This window comes from Leucoraja erinacea, unplaced genomic scaffold (assembly GCF_028641065.1).
Source record: "Leucoraja erinacea ecotype New England unplaced genomic scaffold, Leri_hhj_1 Leri_1129S, whole genome shotgun sequence".
NCBI lineage: Eukaryota > Metazoa > Chordata > Chondrichthyes > Rajiformes > Rajidae > Leucoraja > Leucoraja erinaceus.
This window is the reverse complement of record NW_026575373.1, coordinates 32307-51470: the sequence shown is the minus strand read 5'-3', so window position 1 is coordinate 51470 and position 19164 is coordinate 32307. Positions and strand designations below refer to the sequence as shown.

The window sequence follows — 19164 nt, the reverse complement described above, 5'->3', positions numbered from 1 at the left end:
TGACCCCATAGATGGAGATTGGGGCATATTCCCCATTATATGTCCTCCTGAAGTGGATAATCAGCTCCTTGGTCTTGGAGGTGTTTAGTGACAAGTTGTGCACCAGTCCGCCAGGTTCTGCTCCTCTGCTCTGTATTTTGTTTCATCACCGTTGGTGATCAGCCAACGGTCCACTATTACCCAAGGGGCCTTGCACAACAAGATTGCTAACTAATTCCTCATTACACAATATCCAGTCTAGGATTGAGTAATCCTAGGATATGTAGGATCGGTTCCTCTACATATTGGTTTAAAAACCCATCGTATGCATTCCAGGAAATCCTCCTCCTCAGCACTGTGACCAATTTGGTTGGCCCAATCCATATGTAGATTAAAGTCACCCATGATAACTGCTGTACCTTTGCTACACACATCCCTAATTTCCTGCTTGATGCAATCCCCAACCTCCCTAATGCTGTTTGGTGGTCTGTATACCACTCCAACAGGCGTTTTCTGCCCTAGGCTATTTCACAGTTCTAGCCGTATTGATTCAACAGCATCCAAGCTAATGTCTCTCCTTGCTATTGCATTAATCTCCTCTTTAACCAGCTCCTCTTCCTTTCTGTCTATCCTTCCTGAATATCGAATGCCCCTGCATGTTTATCTCCCAGCCTTGGTCACCCTGGAGCCTTGTCTCCATAATTCCAACTAACAGTGCATTCAATGTATCCTTATTTGAATGCTCCTCGCATTAAACCACAGAGCTTTCAGGATAGTTTTTCTTATCACCCTTCTCCCTTTTGCTTTTGCCCTCCATTTATGGCCCTCTATCTCCTTGCATTGGGTCTCATCCCCCTGCACTGTTAATTTAAACGTGACCTTTCCTACACTCTCTTTCCCGTTAACTGCACGGATACGTGTCCACGTTATTGACACCACCCCACCACTTTATTGTTTAAACCCACCCGTGTAGCACAAGCAAACCTGCCTGCCAGAATGTGGGTCCCCTTCCAATTAAGGTGCAACCCGTCCCTTTTGTACATGTTACCCCTGCCCCAGAAGAGATTCCAGTGATGTAGAAATCTAAATCCCTGCCCCCTGCACCAACTCCTCAACCACACATTCAGATCCCCTATCTCCCTGTTCCTACCCTCACTAGCACAAGGAACTGAAAGCAACCCAGGGATAACCAGCGTAGAAGTCCTGCTTTACAGCCTCCTACCTAGTTCTCTATACTCACGTTGCACAATCTCCTCCCTCTTCTTACCCATGTCATTTGTGCCCACGTGCACAACTACTTCCGGCTGTTCACCTTCCCTCTCGAGGATGTTCTGAATTCGGCTCGTGACATCTTGGACCCTGGCACCAGGGAGGCAACGCACCATCCTCGAGTCTCACCTGTCACCACAGAATCTACTGTCCGCACATCGGACAAATGGAGTCACCCACCACTATGACTCTGCCTGACCTCCTTTCCCAGAGCTCCCTCCCTCCCAGTTGCTGGGACCCCGGATCTCATGCTCCATTTCATATTCCGGGCCACAGTCTCCTGCTGGCTCCCACTCTCCCGGCGCCAGTGTAACAATACTGATTTCCGGTGCTATCTGTGTGGAGTTTGCATGTTCTCCCCGTGACTGTGTGGGTTTCCCCAGGTGCTCCAGTTTCTCCCACATCGCTGAAACTAGCTGGGACGTTAATCAGCATCTGTAAAATGCCCCAGTGTGGGTTAATGGCCACATTTGATCGGCCGGTGTCAGAGAATGACCAAGGTGCAGGACTACATGGAAGTAAGGAGAGGGGCAATGGGACTGATGAGATCGATCCCCTAGACACTGGCATGAAGCTGATGGGCCGAGTGGTCGGCCTTGTGGCAATCAGTTCATGGTGGAAGAGCGATGAAGCTGGGTTTACAGACGTGGGATTGGTGCCAGCGTTTATCCGGGAGATGGTGTCATTGATCAGGGAGTGAACGGGAGATTATTGGTGCTCGGGGTTGGTGAGGGTGGAGATGCAGATGAGGGAGGTGGGGAACAAGAGGCTGGGGACATGAGCTGAACTTGACATTAACACCGAACATCATTCTGTCCCTCAGCCACAGACTCCGCACTCGGTGACCCGTGTGTGACCCACACCGTCCTGGATCAGCCCTGGAGGAGCACGGATTGTTCCAACACTGAGTGCAGAGCTGGGACATTGATGGGTGATAGAAATCTCGCCGTGGGATGGTACAGATTTAACAGGTAACGTGAGGCGATCATTGCTGAGAAATTGGACACTGATGGAGAATGTAAAGGGGAGAATGAGGGGCGTGTGAAGGGGAGATGTAGGGAGATGGGGATCATCAGTTGCTGCAATGGGACGGGGCATCAATACTGAGAATGGGGAGATCCCACATTGTGGAGAGAGAGACCGAGGAAGACGGAAGCGGAGGGAAAACAACATTGGATTCTGGGGAATGTTGAACTGGGACGGGGTGCGGTCAGGATGGTCCTGTTTCCGGGTCTTTCTCTGGGTGACCAAACTCCCTCAGTTCAGGGGCTGATTCTCTGATTGTTGTTTCAGTTCCGGTGGATGGAAGATTCCGGAGACTGTCGTTCCAGAGAATCACTGCTCCGGGGAAAGACCAGGCTGGTTAGACGGTAGGGTCAGAGTTTACAACAGATGATCTCAGTTATTGTCGGGGAGGGTCAGACTGACGACCCAGATCTCTCCAGAGGGCCCCTCGCACGGACACGGAACCCAAACTCCCTGAGAGGTTCCCCCACAGTCACTCAGACCGCGCTCCGGCCCTGGATCCTCACGGAGTGCGGTGGGGAAGCTCCAGCTTCCTGGGGTTTCCCGGCAGTGGGGCTACGGGTCCCATCCGCCCGCTGTCCCTGCTCCAGATCAGAGCCGGAGCAGTTTCAGTGGAGGAGCAGCTCCCAGGGAGCTGGGCCCGTCTCAGGACACCCACAGTTCAGCAATGAGGTGGAGAAATTAAATACACACAACATTTACACAAAGATAGATTATTGGTTTTAATTTCTAATTGTTTGTGATTAAAGTTGTGTGGGTCAGTTCCAGTTTCTACTTTCATAATTCAGCACCCATCAGGGGTGGGGCTTGTGTTTCCAGTCCAGACCCCGGCACCCTAGGGTGTCAGCACCAGGAGCCGGTCTCAGGGAGCAGGGGCTGCTGTGGGGAGTGTGGGCGGGGAGGGTGAGGGCAGCAGCTCACCGCTGACTGAGGCAGGTCAGACCCGACTGTGGCTTGTGATCACTGCCTTACACTGGCTCCACATTCACATTCCCCACCGCACTGTGGCACCGGGTACATTTTACAATGTTTATAATCCTCATTCCAGGTCCCCATCCCAGTGTGGGAGACGGGGAGGTGACCAGGACAGTCTGTTTCATTGTGGGCAGTAACATCTGCTACAGGAACCAGGAGATCAGGGTGAAGAACTGCACCGGTTACTTTGTGTATCAGCTGTGGCCGTCACCCTACACCTACGCTGTGTATTGTACAGGTAGGTCCCCGTTCCCCAGTCACGCATCTCCAGTTCCCCGGGGTTTTGGAGATATTCTGGGATGTCCTGAGTCACCAACACACACAGTGGGCTGAGAGTTCAGGTCCATTGCCCCCACACCCCCTCTTGTATCCCCCCTCCCCCCCTGATTGACCCCACCGGTCATGAACCCATGCCCAAACCACCACATGAATCGCCCATGAACCCTACCCCCCCCCCCCCCCCCCCCCAGTTCACCAGAACTATCCCCCTCAGCTCCCGAACTATCCCTCTCACCCCTATAATTCCCTATAATTCCTCACCCCTAGACCCGTCCCACCCACCATTCACTCCTGGACCCATCCTTTCCCTCTCCCCCAACCCTGGACCCATCCCTGCAACCACTTCACCCTTGGACCCGTCCCACATACCCCTCATCCCTAAATCCATCCTACCCACCCCTCATCCTTGAACCCATCCTTGCAGACCCCTTACCCCAGGACACTCCCCTCCACTCCCTCACTCCTGGATCCACCTCTCGCTCCCCTCCCCTCGACTGTGATACACTGTGATGTCCCACTGACCCCCAGTGTCCCTCCTGTCCACAGTCAGTGTCCCTGGGGACTGAGATACACCGTGATATCTCCCACTGATGATCGGGAATGGGAACACATTTACCCTGAAGTCTCATCATCTCCATTTAACCGAGTCCCACTGCTAGGGATTGTTTCATCCACAAATAACCGTATCCAATCTATTTTGGCCCAGTCCTGCCTTACGTTATGGAAACCAGCCTTCCTCTCGTTTACAATCTGAATTAGTGGACATCCATGTAACCTTGAAACTTACAGAATTACGATAACACTCCCCAAAATGTTTCCCCACCGACTCTCCCATTATCTCCCAGCCTCGCTTCCCAAGATTAAGTCCAGATCAGCACGGTATTCCCGACTCTGATCGAGGGTTCCAGCCTGAAATGTCTCCTATCCATTTCTGCCACAGATGCTGCCTGACCCGCTGAGTTACTCCAGCATTTGTGTTTTGCTCAAGATTCCAGGATCTGCCTTTCCTTGTGTCTCCAGCCCCACATCTAGAAGCATGATCCACACATTGGTTTAGGAACCTCTCTAAGTACACTGGACACATTTCTCCAAAACAAAACCCCTCGTACGAAGTCTCTCCAGGTCAATATTGTGGAAGTTAAATCCTCCAATACTCTAACTTGGAGACGTGGGATTGGTGCCTGCGTTTATCCGGGAGATGGTGTCATTGATCAGGGAGTGAACGGGAGATTATTGGTGCTCGGGGTTGGTGAGGGTGGAGATGCAGATGAGGGAGGTGGGGAACAAGAGGCTGGGGACATGAGCTGAACTTGACATTAACACCGAACATCATTCTGTCCCTCAGCCACAGACTCCGCACTCGGTGACCCGTGTGTGACCCACACCGTCCTGGATCAGCCCTGGAGGAGCACGGATTGTTCCAACACTGAGTGCAGCGATGGGACATGGATGGGTGATAGAAATCTCACAGTGGGATGGTACAGATTTAACAGGTAACGTGAGGCGATCATTGCTGAGAAATTGGACACTGATGGAGAATGTAAAGGGGAGAATGAGGGGCGTGTGAAGGGGAGATGTAGGGAGATGGGGATCATCAGTTGCTGCAATGGGACGGGGCATCAATACTGAGAATAGGGAGATCCCACATTGTGGAGAGAGAGACCGGGGAAGACGGAAGCGGAGGGAAAACAACATTGGATTCCGGGGAATGTTAAACGGGGACAGGTTGCGGTCAGGATGGTCCTGTTTCCGGGTCTTTCTCTGGGTGAACAAACTCCCTCAGTTCAGGGGCTGACTCTCTGATTGTTGTTTCAGTTCCGGTGGATGGAAGATTCCGGAGACTGTCGTTCCAGGGGATCACTGCTCCGGGCATTACCCAGGCTGGTTAGAAGGTAGGGTTAGAGTTTACAACAGATGATCTCAGTTATTGTCGGGGGAGGGTCAGACTGACGACCCAGATCTCTCCAGATGGCCCCTCGCATGGACACAGAACCCAAACTCTCTGAGAGGTTCCCCCACGGTCACTCAGACCGCACTCCGGTTGTGGATCCTCATGCAGTGCGGTGGGGAAGCTCCAGCTTCCTGGGGTTTCCCGGCAGTGGAACAGATGCTGTCTGTACGGAGTTTGTACGTTTTGCCTGTGACCGTGTGAGTTTCCTCAAGTTGCTCCAGTTTCCTCACACACTCCAAAGCCATACGTGTTTGAAGATTAATTGGCTTTATTAACATTGTAAATTGTCCTTAGTGTGTGTAATGTTAGTGTACAGGGTGATCGCTGGTCGGTGCGGACTTGGTGGGCAGAAAGGACCTGTTTCCCTGCTGTTTGTCTAACGTCTACAGACAGGTGATTTGATAAAGTCCAGTGAAATGATACATTGTGTGGCAACAGAGCCAGGCCCATACTTCACAACACCGGGGACCGGTAGAATCGCAGCAGGTAGTGACACTTGGTGCCCACGTGCTTTGGCTCTACACACAGGTTGATGCAGCCATAGACTTAGGAGGTTATCAGCATGAGGGCGACGTTCAGCACCTTTTTCACCTTCAGCACCTTGAACAGGTACTTTGGATATGTCTTCACTAAAGAGGACACAATCTTGCTGATATAGTAGTGGCCAGAGGATCTGGGGTGACAGAGGAACTGAAGGAAATCCACATTAGGCAGGAAATGGTGTTGAATAGACTGATGGGACTGAAGGCAGATAAATCCCCAGGGCCTGATGGTCTGCAAGCCAGGGCACTTAAGGAAGTGGCTCTGGAAATCGTGGATGCATTGGTGATAATTGTCCAATGTTCCATAGACTCAGAATCAGTTCCTGTGGATTGGAGGGCAGCTAATGTTATCCCACTTTTTAAGAAAGGTGGGAGAGAGAAAACAGGAAATTATAGACAAGTTAGCCTGACATCGATGGTGGGGAAGATGCTGGAGTCAATTATAAAAGATGAGATAGCCGGACATTTGGACAGCAGTAACAGGATCGGTCCGATCGGATTTACGAAGGGGAAATCATGCTTGACTAATCTTCTGGAATTTTTTGAAGATGTAACTAGGAAAATGGACAAGGGAGAGCCAGTGGATGTAGTGTACCTGGACGTTCAGAAAGCATTTGATAAGATCCCACATAGGAGATTAGTGGGCAAAATTAGGGTATTGGGGGTAGAGTGCTGACATGGATAGAAAATAGGTTGGCAGACAGGAAACAAAGAGTAGGGATTAATGGGTCCCTTTCAGAATGGCAGGCTGTGACTAGTGGGGTACAGCAAGGCTCGGTGCTGAGACTGCAGCTATTTACAATATACATCAATGATTTGGGTGAAGGGATTCAAAGTAACATTAGCAAATTTGCAGATGACACACAGCTGGGTGGCAGCGTGAACTGTGAGGAGGATCCTATGAGAATGCAGGGTGACTTGGACAGGTTGGGGGAGTGGGCAGATGCATGGCAGATGAAGTTTAATGCGGATAAATGTGAGGTTATCCACTTTGGTAGCAATAACAGGAAGGCAGATTACTATCTAAATGGTGTCAAGTTGGGAAAAGGGGTAGCACAACGGGATCTGGGGGTCCTTGTGCATCAGTCTATGAAAGTAAGCATGCAAGTACAGCAGGCAGTGAAGAAAACGAATAGCATGTTGGCCTTTATAATAAGAGGAATCGAATATAGGAGCAAAGAGATCCTTCTGCAGTTGTATAGAGCTAGTGAGACCACACCTGGAGTATTGTGTGCAGTTTTGGTCCCCTAATTTGAGGAAGGACATTCTTGCTATTGAGGGAGTGCAGCGTAGGTTTACAAAGTTAATTCCCGGGATGGCGGGACTGTCATATGCTGAGAGAATGGAGCAGCTGGGCTTGTACACTCTGGAGTTTAGAAGGATGAGAGGTGTTCTCATTGAAATATATAAGATTGTTAAGGGCTTGGACACACTAGAGGCAGGAAACATGTTCCCGACGTTGGGGGAAAGCCAGAACCAGGGGCCACAATGTAAGCATAAGGAGTAAGCCATTTAGAACGGAGACGAGGAAACACTTTTTCTCACCTAGAGTGGTCAGTCTGTGGAATTCTCTGCCTCAGAGGGCAGTGGAGGCAGGTTCTCTGGATGCTTTCAAGAGAGAGCTAGATAGGGCTCTTAAACATAGCGGAGTCAGGGGATATGGGGAGAAGGCAGAATCGGGGTACTGATTGGGGATGTTCAGCCATGATCACATTGAATGGCGGTACTGGCTTGAAGGGCCAAATGGCCTATTGTCTATTGTCTATTGTCTTTTGCCCCGTTGTCTGCTTACTTGTGCATTAGAAACATAGAAACATAGAAAATAGGTGCAGGAGCAGGCCATTCGGCCATTCGAGCCAGCATAACCATTCATTGTGAGCATGGCTGATCGTCCCCAATCAATAACCCGTGCCTGCCTTCTCCCCATATCCCTTGATTCCACCAGCCACTAGAGCTCCATCTAACTCTCTCTTAAATCCATCCAGTGATTTGGCCTCCACAACTAAGGGTGAAAAGGTTTTGCTCACCTCAGTCCTAAATGGCCTCCCCTCTATTCTAAGACTCTGGACCCTGGTTCTGAACTAGCCCAACATTGGGAACATTTTTCCTACATCTAGCCTGTCCAGTCCTTTTATAATTTTATATGTTTCTATAAGATCCCCCCTCATCTTTCTAAACTCAAGTGAATACAAGCCTAGTCTTTTCAATCTTTCCTCGTATGACAGTCCTGCCATCCCAGGGATCAATCTCGTGAACCTACGCTGCACTGCCTCAATCACAAGGATGTCCTTCCTCAAATTAGGAGACCAAAACTGTACACAATACACCAGATGTGGTCTTACCAGAGCCCTATACAACACAGATTCAGATTCAAACTTTATTGTCATTGTGCCGTGTACAAGTACAGAGACAACCAAATGCAGTTCGCATCTTAACCAGAAGTGTGAACACAGAATAGTAGAACAGTAACATATATATATGTATATACAGTAGCCGTAGTGCAATTTTTTTTGGGGAGGAGTGTCCGAAGGGGGGGGTGACTGGCAATCACCAAGATGCAGAGTTAAGTAGGGTGGAGGAGGAGGCTAAAGAGTCTGTGGCTGGGGTGAGAGCAGTCCTTGACAATGTTGCGCACCCTTCGCAGACATCGCCTGCTCTAGACAGGCTCAATGGAGGGGAGTGAGGAACCAGTGATGCGTTGGGCAGTTTTCACCACCCTCTGCAGTGCTTTCCGGTCGGAGACAGAGCTGTTGCCATACCATACTTGCCATACTGTGATACAGTTGGTAAGGATGCTCTCGATGGTGCAGCGGTAGAGGTTCACCAGAATCTGAGGAGACAGATGGACTTCCTTTAGTCTCCTCAGGAAGAAGAGACGCTGGTGAGCCTTCTTAATCAGTGTTGAGGTATTGTGGGTCCAAGAGAGGTCATCAAAGATGTTGACCCCCAGAAACCTGAAGCCGGAAACACGCTTCACCTCCATCCCGTTAATATGGATGGGGGTGTGCGTGCCGCTCCTAGACCTTCTGTAGCCCACAATGAGCTCCTTGGTCTTCTTGGTGTTAAGGGCCAGCTTGTTGTCAGCGCACCATGCTGTTAGGTACTGGACCTCCTCCCTAGGGCCAGCAGCCCTTCGTGCATTAATCCTGCTCAATGCCGCATACACGTTGGTGGGTGTGAGTGTGAGGGGCTGGTGATCAGCAGGGAGCACAGCCTTGATGGCCACCTCTTGATTGTCTCTGTCAAAGCGGCCATAAAAGTGGTTAAGCTCTTCAAAGAAGTTGGCGAACTGGAGAAGAACCCCTCTACTCCTATACTGAAATCCTCTTGTTATGTAGGCCAACATTCCATTAGCTTTCTTCATTGCCTGCTGTACCTGCACGCCAACTTTCAATGACCGGTGTACAAGGACACCCGGGTCTCGCTGTACCTCCCCCTTACCTAACCTAACCCCATAGAGATAATAATCTGCTCCCTTGTTTTTGCCACCCAAGTGGATAACCTCAATTTATCTATATTATACTGCATCTGCCAACGCATCTCCCCACTCACTCAACCTGTCCAGGTCACACTGCAACCTCCTAACATCCTCTTCACAGTTCACACTGCCACCCAACTTTGTGTCATCTGCAAACTGACTAGTGTTGCTCCTAATTCCCTCTTCCAAATCATTAATATATATGGTAAACAGTTGTGGCCCCAACACCGAGCCTTGCGGCACTCCACTCTACACTGCCTGTCATTCTGAAAAGGACCCGTTCACTCCTACACTTCCTGTCTGCCAACCAATTTTCTGTCAAACGTATCTTGTAGAATTTTTCGAGGATGTAACTAGTAGAATGGATAAGGGGAACCAGTGGATGTGTTATATTTGGACTTTCAGAAGGCTTTCGACTAGGTCCCACATAAGAGATTAGTAAACAAACTTAAAGCACACGGAATTGGGGTTTCAGTATTGCTGTGGGTAGAGAACTGGTTGACAGACAGGAAGCATTGAGTAGGAGTAAACGGGTCCTTTTCACAATGGCAGGCAGTGACTAGTGGGGCACCACAAGGCTCAGTGCTGGGACCGCAGCTATTTACAATATATATTAATGATTTGGACGAAGGAATTGAATGCAACATCTCCAAGTTTGCGGGTGACAGGAAGCTGGGGGGCAGTGTTAGCTGTGAGGAGGATGCTAGGAGGCTGCAAGGTGACTTGGATAGGCTGGGTGAGTGGGCAAATGCATGGCAGATGCAGTATAATGTGGATAAATGTGAGGTTGTCCCCTTTGGTGGGAAAAACAGGAAAGTAGCCTATTATCAGAACGGTGGCCGATTAGGAAAAGGGGAGATGCAACAAGACCTGGGTGTCATGGTACACCAGTCATTGAAAGTAGGCATTCAGGTGCAGCAGGCAGTGAAGAAAGCAAATGGGATGTTAGCATTCATAGCAAAAGGATTTGAGTATAGGAGCAGGGAGGTTCTACTGCAGTTGTACAGGGTCTTGGTAAGACCACACCTGGAGTATTGCGTACAGTTTTTGTCTCCTAATCTGAGGAAAGACATTCTTGCCATGGAGGGAGTACAGAGAAGGTTCACCAAACTGATTCCTGGGATGTCAGGACTTTCATATGAAGAAAGACTGGATAGACTCAGCTTGTACTCGCTAGAATTTAGAAGATTGAGGGGGATCTTATAGAAACTTCCAAAATTCTTAAGGGGTTGGACAGACTAAATGCAGAAAGATTGTTCCCGATGTTGGGGAAGTCCAGAACAAGGGTCACAGTTTAAGGATAAGGGGGAAATCTTTTAGGACCGAGGTGAGAAAAACATTTTTCACAGAGAGTGGTGAATCTCTGGAATTCTCTGCCACAGAAGGTAGTTGAGGCCAGTTCATTGGCTATATTTAAGAGGGAGTTAGATGTGGCCCTTGTGGCTAAAGGTATCAGGGGGTATGGAGAGAAGGCAGGTACAGGATACTGAGTTGGATGATCAGCCATGGTCATATTGAATGGCGGTGCAGGCTCAAAGGGCCGAACGACCTATTGCTCTAATTTTAGTTACCAGTCTCCTGTGCGGGATCTAATCAAAGGCTTTCTGAAAGTCTAGATGCATTACATCCACTGACTCCCCTTCATCCATTTTACTTGTCACATCATCAAAGAATTCCAGAAGATTAGTCAAGCATGATTTTCCTTTCATAAATCCAAGCTGACTTAGACTAATCCTTTTACTGCTATCCAAATCCTCCATTATTACCTCTTTAATAATTGACTCCAGCATCCGTCCCACCACCGAAGTCAGGTTAACTGGTCCATAATTCCACGTTTTCTCTCTCTCGCTCCTTTCTTGAAAAGTGGGATTACATTAGCTGTCCTCCAATCCACAGGAATTGATCCTGAATCTATTGAACATTGGAAAATGATCACCAATACGTCCACTATTTCTAGAGCCACCTCCCTCAGGACCCTGGGATGCAGACCATCTGGCCCAAAATTATCAGTCCCAATACTACCCACTACTATTTCTCACCTAAGCCACTACCCCCTCAGATCCCTGTCCTGCAGACCATTTGTGTCTTCCTTAGTGAAGACAGGGATTTATCATCCATTTCAGTCCCATAGTCTGCCTACCCAATACTTTGTATTCTTTTTCCCTCACCTAATGAAAAGCTTTTATTTCAGTTCTTCAGCTTCCCCCCCCTTAGATCCTCTGTCCCTTCCCTATGAAAGTTTCCCAATCTGGGAGATTGTTTGTGTCTTTTTTTAGTTATGAAGACAGATCTCTTGTCAAGTACCTGTCTCCTTCAACTCTTCTTTTTGCCATTTCATCTTGTTCCCAGAAATTCCTAATAATTTCACTGTCATTCCGTGTCTGCCTTCAAGAAACCTACATTTGACTTTGTTAGTACTTTTTCCCTTCGAACATGCGCCTAAATAAGCTTTTACTGTCCTTCTTTAAATTCCTGGCCAGCTTCCCCTCGTACTACATCTTTTCAGCCCATATTGCACATTTGTGCAGAGAGTTCCAGAGATTCACCACTCTCTGTTCTCTCCTCATGTCCTATGAAAGATTTCCCCCTTATCCTTAAGCTGTGACCCCTGTCTGGACTTCCCCGGCTCGGGAACTCTTTGCATCTGTGTTATAGCATTTTGTAAGTTTCTATTTTTCCTAATTTTATGTATAAACCCCTATCCATCTTTCTTCATGTCTGACATCAGGAATCGTCTTTGAACCTTCTCTACTCCCCTCTAGAATAATGTTCTTCCTTTTGAAATGAAATGATGCACGCACTCAGGTGTGGTCTCACCGGACCCTATACAACTGCAGTAGAATCCCTGCCTGCTATACTCAAATCCTCTTGCATGAAAGCCTGCTATGCCATCGCTTTCTTTACTGCCTGCTGCACCTGCATGCCTACTTCAATGACTGGGCCAGCTCCTCGCTGCATCTCCCCCTTTCTCAATCGGCCACCGTTTAGATAATAATCTGCTTTCCCGTTTTTGCCACAATGGATAACCTCACATTTATCCACATTATACTGCATCTGCCAAACATTTGCCCACTCACCCAGCCTATCCAAGTCACCTTGCAGTCTCCTAGCATCCTCCTCAAAGCTAACACTGCCCCCCAGCTTAGTGTCATCCGCAAACTTCGAGATATTGCCTTCAATTGCCTCATCCAGATCCAGATCCCTTTCCATCCTACCTTGGCCAGCTCCTCTCTCATGCCCTCATAGTCCCCTTTGTTCAACTGCATCACTGACACTTCCAATTTAACGTTCTCCTTCTCAAATTACAGATTAAAACTAATCATATTATGATCACTACCTCCAAGCGCTTTTTTTTACCTCAAGTTCTCTTATCAAATCTGGTTCATTGGACAACACTAAATCCAGAATTGCCTTTTCTCTGGTCGGCTCCATTACAATCTGCTCTTAGAATCCATCTCGGAGGCACTCTACAAACTCTCTTTCTTGGGGTCCTGAACCAACCTGATTTTCCCAGTCGACCTGCAAATTTGAAATCACCATCGTGGCATTACCTTTGTTAGATGCCAGTTTTACCTCCTGCTGCAACTTACACCCTACATCCGGGCTACTATATGGGGGTCTGTAAATAACACCATTTAGCGTCATCTTGCCAACCTGCCCGTCCTTTCTATAGGATGTATAATCCTGAATATTAAGTTGCAAGGCCCGATCCTCCTGCAGCCACATCTCAGTACTCCCCACAATGTCATATCTACCAACCTCTAACTGAGCCTCAAGCTCATCTACTTTACTTCTTATACTTTGTGCATTCAAATACTTTTAATTCCTTACGCATCTCACCTTTCACATTGATCCCTGTTGCACTTGGCCATACTCTCCTATCCCTTTGTGAGTTTTCTTTCCCATTAAGTCTGGGGTCCTTAACTATTCCTTTACTCCCTTTCCCTTTAACTCTGTCCCATTTGACACCCCACCCCCCTTATTTAGTTTGGACTCAGTTATTATCGGGGAGGGTCAAACTGATGACCTAGATCTCTCCAGAGGGCCCCTCGCATGGACACGGAACCCAAACTCCCTGAGAGGTTCCCCCACAGTCACTTAGACCGCGCTCCGCCCTGAATCCTCACGGAGTGTGGTGGGTAAGCTCCAGCTTCCTGGGGTTTCCCGGCAGTGGGACTACGGATCCCATCCGCCCGCTGTCTTTCGTTATCCAAAATATACTGTATTCCGAATTTTTAACTTAAAAAAAAACGAACACTGCAAGAAAACTCTACCGACGTTCTCAGTGTTTGTGCATTAATTTGTGACAATAGACCATAGACAATAGGTGCAGTAGTCGGCCATTCAGCCCTTCGAGCCAGCACCGCCATTCAATATGATCATGGCTGATCGTCCCCAATCAATATCCCCGTCCTGCCTTTTCCCCATATCCCCTATCTTTAAGAGCCCTATCTAGCTCTCTCTTGAAAGTATCCAGAGAACTGGCATTGACCGCCCTCTGAAGCAGCAAATTCCACAAACTCACAACTCTCTGTGAGAAAAAGTGATATTCGGTAGTGTTTGCAAACTATCCTTACACCAGCCCACTTGCTACACGTGGCCCCTGAGGTGATATCCCTTCCCTTGGTTTGAAAGATAACCATATAACCAGATAACAATTACAGCATGGAAACAGGCCATCTCGGCCCTTCTAGTCCATGCTGAACACTTACTCTCACTTAGTCCCATCTACGTGCACTCAGACCATAACCCTCCATTCCTTTCCTGTCCATATACCTATCCAATTTATTTTTAAATGATAAAAATGAACCTGCCTTCACCACTTCCTCTGGAAGCTCATTCCACACAGCTACCACTCTCTGAGTAAAGAAGTTCCCCCTCATGTTGCCCCTAAACTTTGGTCCCTTAATTCTCAGATCATGTCCTCGTTGTTTGAATCTTCCCTGCGCTCTATGGAAAAAGCTTATCCACGTCAACTCAGTCTATCCCTCCCATAATTTTAAAGACCTCTATCAAGTCCCCCCTTAACCTTCTGCGCTCCAAAGAATCCATTGGACTCAATGTCCAGCAGTGGAGGAACCCCAGACTGTGGTCCACCCTCACAGTTGGCTGTACCAAGCTTCGCTGCCACCCTCAGCACGTATTCCTTCAATCTGGAGTGGGCCAGTTGGCAACTTTGCCTGATGGACATCTCACTCTGTTGGGAGATCATCAACTTATTGGCAGACCAAAGAGGTTCTTTCACCGAGTTGATGATCTTACAGCTGCACTTGATGTCTGTCTCCAAATGTGTCCCGGGAAACAGTCCGTCATTCAAAGTGTTCTGTTGCGGAACTATTCGGGATAAACCGTGACAAGGATCCATGCATCATTCACCAGACTCTGCAAACTCACTCTCTGCGAAGAGGTGGACAACCATGTCCTCTCCTCAGCAGCCGTCCCGAAGGCAGCGCTCTTTGGTAATGAAATCCGATGGTGTTGGAAGATCTGACTGGGAGGATCCCTCTGATGCCCCTGTCCGACTGAGGAAACCTGAACAGAAACCTCTGGAGACTTTGCGCCCCAAACTGGTTTCCGTGCAGTTCCCGGAGGTTTTTCTCAGTCTCCGTACCTGCTTCCACTACCTGCAACCTCCGGCAACCACCTGCAAACTCCGGGAACCACAAGGAAACCTTGGGTGGGGCGCAAAGTCTCCAGAGGTTTCCGTTCAGGTTTCCTAAGTGGGACAGGGGCATAAAACTGCCAGCCAAGCCGGGTGTTGGTGCTTGTTGGTGAGTTCAGGCGATGAGCCATTTCACCAGACGAGCTGGGCATTCTGCACTGGGAACCACGCCACAGGATCCATCGTGTCCTTTTCCTGCAGTGCCTGCAGGATGTTCTGTGCTCACCACTGTCCGATGGACTTATGGACAAAGGTGTTGGCCTGGAAGACCCTTTCCACTGGCGGCACAGTGGCACAGTGGTAGAGTTAATGCCTTACAGCGCTAGAGACCCGGGTTCAATACTGACTACAGATGCTGTCTGTATGGAGATTATACATTCTCTCTGTGACCGTGTGAGTTTCCTCAGGGTGCTCCAGTTTCCTCACACACTCCAAAGCCGTATGTGTTTGAAGTTTAATTGGCTTTGTTAAAATTGTAAATTGTCCTTAGTGTGTGTAATGTTAGTGTACAGGGTGATCGTTGGTCGGTGCAGACTTGGTGGGCAGAAGGGTCTGTTTCCCTGCTGTTTGTCTAAAGTCTACAGACAGGTGATTTGGCAAAGTCCAGTGAACTGGCACATTGTGTGGCATCGGAGCCAGGCTCATCCTTCACAACACCGGGGACGGGTAGAATCGCAGCAGGTAGTGACACTTGGTGCCCACGTGCTTTGGCTCTACACACAACTTGATGCAGCCATAGACTAAGGAGGCTATCGGGATGAGGGCGACGTTCAGCACCTTTTACCCCCGTTGGCTGCCGACATGTGCATCGTGACCCATCAGACCTGCTCCATCATTAAACCAACACCATCATTGAACCAACTCCATCATTGAACCAACTCCATCCAACTCCATCATTGAACCAACTCCATCATTGAACCAACTCCATCATTGAAACCACTCCATAATTGAACCAACTCCATCATTGAACCAACTCCACTCCATCATTGAACCAACTCCATCATTGAACCAACTCCATCATTGAACCAACCCCATCATTGAACCAGAACCGGGATGATCACTGAGGCACAGGACCATGCGACGGGCCGTACTAACACCAAGTCCACATTCCCGGGAACACCTCAAACCTCATGAACAAACATTTCCCCGTTATCCCACATCCAATGTTTTTCTTGGCCATGGGTGTTTGCTCCAGCCAATTCTTGTAACATTCCTTGATCAACTCTGCAGAACCAAATCCCCAGCAACTCAAGAAGTCCCATCCGCCCGCTGTCCCTGCTCCAGATCAGAGCCGGAGCAGTTTCAGTGGAGGAGCAGCTCCCAGGGAGCTGGGCCCGTCTCAGGACACCCACAGTTCAGCAACGAGGTGGAGAAATTAAATACACACAACATTTACACAAAGATAGATTATTGGTTTTAATTTCTGATTGTTTGTGATTAAAGTTGTACGGGTCAGTTCCAGTTTCTAGTTTCATAATTCAGCACCCATCAGGGGTGGGGCTTGTGTTTCCAGTCCAGACCCCGGCACCCTAGGGTGTCAGCACCAGGAGCCGGTCTCAGGGAGCAGGGGCTGCTGTGGGGAGTGTGGGCGGGGAGGGTGAGGGCAGCAACTCACCGCTGACTGAGGCAGGTCAGACCCGACTGTGGCTTGTGATCACTGCCTTACACTGTCTCCACATTCACATTCCCCACCGCACTGTGGCACCGGGTACATTTTACAATGTTTATAATCCTCATTCCAGGTCCCCATCCCAGTGTGGGAGACGGGGAGGTGACCAGGGCAGTCTGTTTCACTGCGGACAGTAACATCTGCAACAGGATCCGGGAGATCAGGGTGAAGAACTGCACCGGTTACTTGGTGTATCAGCTGTGGCCATCACCCTACATCTACGTTGTGTATTGTACAGGTAGGTCCCCGTTCCCCAGTCACACGGGCTGTTGGGGCTTTGGAGATATTCTGGGATGTCCTGAGTCACCAACACACACAGTGGGCTGAGAGTTCAGGTCCATTGCCCCCACACCCTCTCTTGTATCCCCCTCCCCCCCTGATTGACCCCACCGGTCATGAACCCATGGTCAAACCACCACATGAATCGCCCATGGAACCCTCCCCCCCCCCCCCCCCACCCCACCCCCTCAGTTCACGGAACTATCCCCTCTCACCCCGGGACCATTCCCTATAAATCCTCACCCCTAGACCCGTCCCACCCACCATTCACTCCTGGACCCATCCTTTCCCTCTCCCTCAACCCTGGACCCATCGCTGCAACCACTTCACCCTTGGACCCGTCCCACATACCCCTCATCCCTAAATCCATCCTCCCCACCCCTCATCCTTGAACCCATCCTTGCAGACCCCTTACCCCAGGACACTCCCCTCCACTCCCCCACTCCTGGATCCCCTCCTCGCTCCACCTCCCCTCGACTGTGATACACTGTGATGTCCCACTGACCCCCAGTGTCCCTCCTGTCCACAGTCAGTGTCCCTGGGGACTGAGATACACCGTGATATCTCCCACTGATGATCGGGAATGGGAACACATTTACCCTGAAGTCTCATCATCTCCATTTAACCGACTCCCACTGCTAGGGATTGTTTCATCCACAAATAACCGTATCCAATCTATTTTGGCCCAGTCCTGCCTTACGTTATGGAAACCAGCCTTCCTCTCGTTTACAATCTGAATTAGTGGACATCCATGTAACCTCGAAACTTACGATCACAATCCACAAAATGTTTCCCCACTGACTCTCCCATTATCTCCCAGCCTCGCTTCCCAAGATTAAGTGCAGATCAGCACGGTATTCCCAACTCTGATCGAGGGTCCCAGCCTGAAATGTCTCCTATCCATTTCTGGCACAGATGCTGCCTGCCCCCTGAGTTACTCCAGCATTTGTGTTTTGCTCAAGATTCTGGGGACATGAGCTGAACTTGACATTAACACCGAACATCATTCTGTCCCTCAGCCACAGACTCCGCACTCGGTGACCCGTGTGTGACCCACACCGTCCTGGATCAGCCCTGGAGGAGCACGTATTGTTCCCGCACTGAGTGCAACGGTGGGACAAAGATGGGTGATAGAAATCTCGCAGTGGGATGGTACAGATTTAACAGGTAACATGAGGCGATCATTGCTGAGAAATTGGACACTGATGGAGAATGAGGGGCGTGTGAAGGGGAGATGTAGGGAGATGGGGATCATCAGTTGCTGCAATGGGACGGGGCATCAATACTGAGAATGGGGAGATCCCACATTGTGGAGAGAGAAACCGGGGAAGACGGAGGATGGATTCCGGGGAATGTTGAACGGGGACGGGGTGCGGTCAGGATGGCCCTGATTCCGGGTCTTTCTCAAGGTGAACAAGGCTGACTCTCTGATTGTTGTTTCAGTTCCGATGGATGGAAGATTCCGGAGACTGTCGTTCCAGGGGATCACTGCTCCGGGCATTACCCAGGCTGGTTAGACGGTAGGGTTAGAGTTTACAATATTTGGTCTCAGTTATTGTCGGGGGAGGGTCAGACTGACGACCCAGATCTCTCCAGAGGGCCCCTCGCATGAACACGGAACCCAAACTCCCTGAGAGGTTCCCCCACAGTCACTCAGACCGTGCTCCAGCCCTGGATTCTCATGGAGTGTGGTGGGGAAGCTCCAGCTTCCTGGGGTTATCCGGCAGTGGAACAGATGCTGTCTGTACGGAGTTTGTACGTTTTCCCTGTGACCGTGTGAGTTTCCTCAAGTTGCTCCAGTTTCCTCACACACTCCAAAGTCATACTTGTTTGAAGATTAATTGGCTTTGTTAACATTGACAATTGTCCTTAGTGTGTGTAATGTTGGTGTACAGGGTGATCGTTGGTCGGTGCAGACTTGGTGGGCAGAAGGGTCTGTTTCCCTGCTGTTTGTCTAAAGTCTACAGACAGGTGATTTGACAAAGTCCAGTGAACTGGCACATTGTGTGGCATCGGAGCCAGGTTCATACGTCACAACACCGGGGACGGTAGAAC

General features: G+C 49.4%; 1 protein-coding gene across 2 annotated transcripts in view; it reads left to right on the top strand.

Moving 5' to 3' along the window:
- The first annotated feature begins 79 nt into the window (after positions 1-79).
- Positions 80-19164, top strand: part of LOC129715335 (uncharacterized) — a 41216-nt gene continuing 22131 nt past the window's right edge. The window contains exons 1-8 of one of the 2 annotated variants that reach the window (XM_055665208.1): positions 80-2219; positions 2542-2618; positions 3323-3487; positions 4880-5021; positions 5344-5420; positions 16904-17068; positions 18129-18276; positions 18553-18629. In XM_055665208.1, coding sequence (XP_055521183.1) covers positions 2176-2219; positions 2542-2618; positions 3323-3487; positions 4880-5021; positions 5344-5420; positions 16904-17068; positions 18129-18276; positions 18553-18629 — 895 coding nt within the window. In that variant the 5' untranslated portion in view covers positions 80-2175. Of the gene's footprint in view, positions 2220-2541; positions 2619-3322; positions 3488-4873; positions 5022-5343; positions 5421-16903; positions 17069-18128; positions 18277-18552; positions 18630-19164 lie in introns of both variants that reach the window. The other variant, XM_055665207.1, reaches the window with a different exon arrangement.